General features: G+C 38.7%; 1 protein-coding gene across 1 annotated transcript; it reads right to left on the bottom strand.

Moving 5' to 3' along the window:
* Positions 1-1,373: 1,373 nt before the first annotated feature.
* Positions 1,374-2,868, bottom strand: LOC138878266 (uncharacterized). Its single transcript, XM_070157934.1, has 5 exons — positions 2,477-2,868; positions 2,001-2,374; positions 1,824-1,952; positions 1,646-1,726; positions 1,374-1,564 (listed from the first exon to the last, which is right to left on the bottom strand). Exons 1-5 carry the CDS (start codon positions 2,866-2,868, stop codon positions 1,374-1,376), a joined length of 1,167 nt encoding a protein of 388 aa, XP_070014035.1.
* Between the last annotated feature and the right edge of the window lie 4,822 nt (positions 2,869-7,690).

Here is a 7,690-nt window from a genome sequence, read left to right as displayed (position 1 = left end):
TTCTTTTAATTTCACTAAGTACAGATCTTCGTCTTGCTTAGCCTTAACATGCACAACAACGGAGGATTGCGCTAAGGCATAAGCAGCTATATCTCCTTCTTCGGTCTCATCCAATATAATTCTATCATTTGCTAGTTTTTGAATTTCTCGACCCAAAGATTACCTTTGTACTACAAGATGGGCCAAGACACCCATTGACTTCCTACTAAATGCATCTGCTACCACATTAGATTCGCCCGGGTGATAGAGGATATTGATGTCATAATCTTTCAGTAGCTCAAGCCACCTTCTCTGCCTAAAATTTAGTTCTTTTTGCTTGAAAATGTACTGGAGGTTTTTGTGATCTGTAAACACTTCAGAATGCTCACCATAAAGGTAGTGTCGCCATATTTTTAATGCAAACACCATTGCTGCAGCTCCAAGTCGTGTGTGGGGTAGTTCTTTTCATGATTCTTTAACTGCCTGGAAGCATAAGCAATAACTTTTCCATTTTGCATAAGAACACAACCAAGGCCCACTCTGGAGGCATCACAATACACTATGAACCCACCCGAACCTGTCGGCAAGGTTAACACAGGTGCAGTGGTCAATCTCTTCTTTCACTCTTGAAAACTCTGCTCACAAGCGTCTGACCATTGGAACTTAACTACTTTCTGAGTCAACTTAGTTAATGGAGCTGCAAGTGAGGAAAACCCCTCCACAAACCTTCTATAGTAGCAAGCTAACCCCAAGAAACTCCTGATTTTGGTTGGCGTTGTCGGCCTAGGCCAGTTCTTGACTGCTTCTGTCTTCTGAGGGTGTACTTTTATTCCTTCACTAGATACCACGTGGCCTAAGAACGCCACTGACTGCAACCAGAACTCACATTTTGAAAACTTGGCATAAAGCTCATTCTCCTTCAAGGTCTGCAAGGCTATTCTGAGGTGTTCTGCATGATCATCCTTGCTCTTAGAGTACACCAAAATATCATCTATAAACACAATAATAAAGGTATCCAGGAATGGCTTGAAAACTCTATTCACGAGGTCCATGAATGCAGCTGGAGCATTTGTCAACCCGAAGGACATCACTAGAGATTCATAGTGCCCGTAGCGAGTTCTAAAGGCTGTTTTAGATATATCCTCTTTTCTGATTCTCAACTGATGGTACCCCGACCTCAAGTCTATTTTTGAAAAGTACTTTGCACCCTGAAATTGATCAAATAAATCATCAATTCTTGGCAGTGGGTACTTGTTTTTAATGGTAACTTTATTCAACTGCCGATAGTCGACACACATTCTGAGAGACCCATCTTTCTTCTTTACAAACAGGACCGGGGCACCCCACGGTGAAACACTCGGTCTGATGAAACCCTTGTTAAGAAGGTCTTTCAACTATTCTCTCAACTCATTAAGTTCTGCTGGAGCCATCCTATAAGGAGGTATAGATATGGGCTGAGTGCCTGGCATGAGATCAATGCTGAAGTCTATGATTCTTTCGGGAGGAAGTCCGGGAAGGTCATTTGGGAAATCTTCTGGAAATTCTCTAACAATTGGCACTGACTGAAGAGCTGGTGCTTCTGATTCTGGATTAATAATGTGAGCCAAATAGGCGAGACACCCCTTACCGATCATTCGTTGTGCCTTAAATTAAGAAATAAACTTACCTACAAGCGATGCTGAACTACCCTTCCACTCTAAGACTTCTTCATTTGGAAATTGGAACCTGACTATCTTAGCATGACAATCTAAACCAATCCATACCCATGATCACATCAAAATCCACCATTTCTAACTCTATGAGATCGGGTTTGGTGTTGGGACCTTGGACTGAAACTATACAACCTCTATAGACTCTGGTGACTTTCACTGACTCGCCAACTGGAGTAGATACTAGGAATGGCTCACTAAGTTGTTCAGGTTCTAGTCCGAGGTTAATTGCAAAGTATGGAGTCACATATGAAAATGTTGAACCTGGATCCATTATGGCATAAGCATTATGTGAGCAGACTAAAAGTATACCTGTAATAACTTCTGCATATGCCTCTGCACTCTGACGATCAAGTGTAGCAAACAGACGGGGTTGTCCCCCTCCCTGAGTAACTGGGTTTGCACCTCTGCCTACTCCATGACCGATCTGATTATGAGAACCACGAGCCTGAGGTAGTGCAACTGCAGTAGCTGAGGAACTAGAAGGACGAGTAGGTCCACCACTGAGATTACGTCGCAACTTTGGGCAGTTGGCCTTTATATGACCAATGTCTCCACAATGGTAGCAACCATGAAACCCGAGCTTGCACTGACCTGAATGTTGCTCAGCATGATTTTGGCTATGTGAGGATGATGTCCTAAAATTCTGATTCTGGCCAGACTGATTTCCATTACTCTGAGTACGTCTGAAGGAAGACCCACCACCTGACTAATGACTGAACTGAGCTGGTAGTAATGACTCCTTATTAGAGGAATCCCTTCCACCTCCGCTGGATGTACCATTAAACCTGCCCGTTGTATGGGCTTTCTTGTTAAGCTCTTTTTCTTCTCTCCATAGTTGTTTGTCTTTCTCTAAGTGCTTGGAAAATCCCACAACAGAGGAGAAGGCTTCCATCCCTACTGCTACAGCTGATGTCGTATCCTTAATGTGGTAAGCTAAACCGCCCACAAACCTGCGAATCTTTGTTTTTTCAGTCTTAACCATGTGAGGAGCATGCTTAGCTAACCTTATGAATTCCATGTAGTACTCTTGCACACTTTTATTCCCTTGCTTGAGGTGTTCGGACTCTGTAGCCTTAGCTTCCCTATCCTCTTCTGGGATAAAGTTAGCCATGAAGGCCTCTTCAAATTCTTCCCAAGTAGGCGGACCATCATCTTCATCTCTTTCCTTTTCCCACATCTCAAACCAAGCCCCGACCACATCTTTAAGCTGGTAAGCAGCTAGCTCTACAGCTTCATCATCAAATTATTTCATCACTCGGAGGGCTTTCTTGACACCCTCCAGCCACAACATCGGATCTTTATCAACTATAGAACCATGGAACACTGGAGGACTCAACTTCAAAAATTCATTCACTCTTGAGGACTCAGAATTGCTCTGTCTATTTAATTGAGGTGGAATCTCATCTCTTCTCTCGTTCTGGTTGGCCATAAAGGCTTTAAACATCCCCATAGCACTGTTGACAGCATTAAACATCTGACCCACCTCGGGAGATATAGTTGCATGAGCCGGGGCTGCTGTTGGGGCCAGTACTAGATCCTGAGGTATTGGATCATCATGCTCCACCCCTTCTTCTTGTTCAACCCGGGGTACTTGGACATCCTTTGCGGATTTTCCCCTCCTTTTCTGAGTCGAAGCCTTCTTATTTCTACCTTGAGCCACAATAGTAGCAATGGTTTCTTGAGAAGCATCCTGAGTATCGGTGTTAGAGTTGCGAGTACGAGCCATTTCTGTGAGTTTTGGAGAAACGAATAAATTAGATAATTTCTTAGAGGTAGACTCTATTACACGATCTAAAGTATGAAAAAAAAGATACTTTTCCTAAATGATTATAGCCTCATGTTTATAAGTATGGCGCGCTTCATACACACAAACAAGACTCTACTAACACGGCTTCATAGACCCCTAGGAATCCATAAACCTGAGGCTCTGATACCAAGTTTGTCACGACCCATTTTCTGAACAAGCCGAGACCGGCACTCGATCACTAAACATGACCGAGCAAACCATCTATGCTTATCAACCCTATTTTAACTCCAAACTTTATATGCAACAAAGCAATACTCTAAACAAATACTTTTGATTAATTCAAATATTTAAATAAATCAACTTCAAAGCTTTATTCATAGTAACTACTGAATTACTACTAAGTTATTATAAAATAACATCTGAATCTCAACCCAATGACTATGTCTATGAAGCCTCTACTGATAAACTGACACACTGCTCAGGACATGAGATTTCCTAGCCAGTTTTCTAAATAAACAAAGAAATAGCTAAATGAAAATGACTCTAAGAATACTCCACGAACAAAAGCGGAGCTCACCAATATCACTAGAAGGGAAGGAAGTCCTAACTCGTAGCCTGCTCGCCTGCAAATCCTGTTCCTACGTTGTACCGCAGACCAACATAGGTTCCCAAAAGAGAACGTCAGTACCATCCACTGTACTCAGTGAGTCTCAACAACAGGGGGAGAAACTTTAATAACATATACATTATGAGCAAAGGTTCTAAATGCATGTAAAACATAAAGCTTATAAGAATAATTCTAAAATAATTGCATAATAGCAATTCATGAATATTCTAAAAGGAATTCTTTTTTTCTTTCTTTCTTAAAAAAAATACTTTAGTTTATACTTTGGGAGTTCCAACTATCCTGACTTAATTCTGTCTCAATCACCGTGTGATCGGCACGGGTTCGATCCCAACCTGATCGAATAGGCCCAATCCACGAGGTGTCACTCGCTTCATGGTTCTCAGCGCTCATGTATCATACCTTAGCATGGCTAAGTAAATTCTCAACAACGAGACCCTCAGCTCGTATGCTCCCTACTTTGGCACAAGTAGTTTCAGAAAGTCAACGCCTTGGTCAGGACCCTCGGCCTGGACGATGACCCCTTCTCAGAACAAAGGATACTCCCCAAAAATCTTTTATTTCTAAAACTTCTTCTTTTGACTTTTCAAGTCTAAATCTTTTCTTTATAGAACATTAGGTACATGCTCATATTGGTGTCCTTAAATGTAAAGCATGACATAAGAATGAAATAAACATATAAAAATATTTCCAAAGATTCTTTCTTCTTCATAATTTTCAACATGAAAATAGCATATAAGAACAACACAAAAATCTGAAAAGCACATATAGCATAATAGATCATCTAAACTTTTGCTAGAACAATTCTAAATTAATGGGTACTCACTCGCTCTAATTACATAAAGATAAACTCTTTTAAGAAATTCATCAAACACATTGTATGCATGCTTTTGTGAGTTAAACCACTTTAGTAAAGGGTTATATCAACTCACCTCAAAACTCCTTGAGCCAATAGGTTGACCCCAGTCCAATTTATACCCGTCAAATAATCGATTCTACAACAACCAGTGCATTTTAATCAATTTTAAAGTACTACACCTAATTATGAAATTTATTGATGATATAGAGGAAGAAGGGAATTAACTATTCAATTCTTACCTATTACTACTTTAGAATAATTGACAATGGGGAATTTTATATACCTGAGTTCAAGAATAAGTGATTTGTAAAGAACCCTAGGTTTTCCGTTGACTGCGTGACTTATTCGCTGCTTCTGTTTCTTACTTCCGTGTGTGCGTGCTTTCCTCTGTAAAATTGTTTCTTAAGCTTTTGTGTTTGTTTTGACTTTCATCAAGGCTTTATGCCTTTGGTTTGTTTTGGTCGTGAGGCAGAGGAGTGATATATGGGCTTTAAGCCCAAATTCTTAAAAGCTTAGTTTGTTTCCCCCCCCCCTTTTTTTGATACTCACTTTTAATGATTAATAATATAAAAAAAATATTAATATTTTCCTTAATTGTATGTCCAATTATTTATAAATAGAAAAGTAATTCAAAATCAATCATAAGAATTTAAATATGTAATAGAAGTATAATTTAAGATTATAAAAATTAAATTCTATATCTAGGGTGTCTTAAAAAAAATTAAAATTTGAGGAGTGTTACAAACATTAAACAAATAAGGCTAATTTTGCCCGCATGCTTATCCCAAGGCCAACGCATATACATCTGTTATCTTGCATATACGTCACCCCCAACATATAGATGGCATAGCAAATAGAGTCGATTCTACCCTATTTTCCGCAAATCAAGGTTAAACAAGTCACTTACCTCTTTCCATAAAACAATCAACAATCCAACACGGCTTTTTCGTTGGAACAAAACTCCAAACTAATCATATCTAGTCAAATATTATTCAAATAAGTAAAACAAGCATTAAAAACTACCCTCGTATGAAAAATGTTCAATCTTTAACATAATTTAAAAGGTCAACAGAAAGTCAAATCGGGCAAACGCGGTCGAAATGCGAAACTAAGATCAAATCTCGATTATCCATTCACCCCCGAGCCCGGATATATGATTTATTTTGAAATCCGACCTCAGTTTACAAAATCCCAAATTTATACTTTGAAATTCTTATATTTGATGATGAAATTCATGAAAAAGTAATAAAAATTGAATGAAAATAAATTAGGATTACTAACCATTGATTTGTGAAGAAATTACTCTCCAAAAAACGCCTTTATGGAGTCTAGGGTTCAAAAATGGTGTGAAATGAACTATGTCCCAAAATTTCCACATTTTTCCTAGTTGTAGATATCGAAAATTCGACGTTCACAAAAGCGAACAACTGATCGCAATTGAAAACCAGTATATGAGCCTCCAACATCGCCAAAACAATTAATTCATCGCAAAGGCAAACCATGGGCAGTCCGCAAATGCGAACACAACTTCGAAAATGTGAAGCTACCCCTAATTCCCTCACAATCGAAAATACGACAAACCCTTACAAAAGCAAAGACCTCCACCTTCGCAAATATGAATAGAGCTTCGCAAATACGAATAGAGGTTCACAAAAGCAAAGCTGACCTAGCCCCCTCCAGTATCACAAATGAGAGTTTGGTTTCGTAAATACGATTCTCGCATTTGTGAATAGGTACTTCAAAATGCTAGACCTATAGATTAACGCTAGCAACAAATTCTCAGCTAAGCCAAGACCATGTGCATCGTGTCTGATACTCACCCGAGCCCCTCAGGCTACAATCTGAACATTCTTACAAGTTTAATAATATCACAACCAAAATTTCTCACCTTAGGATGTCATAATGGAACCTAGTCTCTAAGACTATGTATGCCTAACATTTAATAATAACTTAACAAAAATAATCCATAGAAATACTAAAGCAAGACTGAAAAACTCAAATTAACTCCCAAAATAAGTTCTCAACAATATCTCTCCCAAAACCGGTAGAACTAAGCCACAAGCTCTACAGAATAATCTGGAATATCTACTACAACACTGTCTGAATAAGAAATACAACATAATGAAAGATAAGGGAAGGTGACTTCGAGGCCTACGAACGTCGAGCTGGTATACCTTGAAGTCTCTGAATGACAGCTACAACTAAACACTAATGACCAGCACGGGCAGACATACCTGGATCTACACAAAAGGATGTGTAGAAGCATAATATGTGTACACCAAAATGGTACCCAGTAAGTATCAAGCCTAACCTCAGTATAGTAGTGAAGAGGACATGTCAAGACACCTACTAGGACATAATAAATATAATGAAAACATAATAATGAGAAGTAATAGAGGTAGGAGGAATAAATAATATGAAACAAGTTAATAACATAGAATAATTAATATGAAACAAGTTAATAACATAGACTAATGACAGAATTGTAATTATAGAGATAACATAAAGGAAGCAATTAAAGAGAACCATAATAGACAAATATGGACAAAACCGAAAAGGTAGAGAAGAATAAAAAGTAACAAGAAGTGTTCCACCAATAACTCTTTACAACATGAGATAAACAACAAGAATCACAAACGAGGTATCGCCTTGTATATAATAAGAATCACAACCAAGGTACCGCCTCGTATTCACTTTTCATAATTTCTGTGACGACCAGGCCGGTAATCTTAAGAATTAACACCCTGATCCCCTATTAACTTATTTCC

Source organism: Nicotiana sylvestris, chromosome 9 (genome assembly GCF_000393655.2).
Source record: "Nicotiana sylvestris chromosome 9, ASM39365v2, whole genome shotgun sequence".
NCBI classification, from domain to species: domain Eukaryota; kingdom Viridiplantae; phylum Streptophyta; class Magnoliopsida; order Solanales; family Solanaceae; genus Nicotiana; species Nicotiana sylvestris.
The sequence above is the reverse complement of the archived record's forward strand: the minus strand, read 5'-3'. Positions and strand labels throughout refer to the sequence as shown.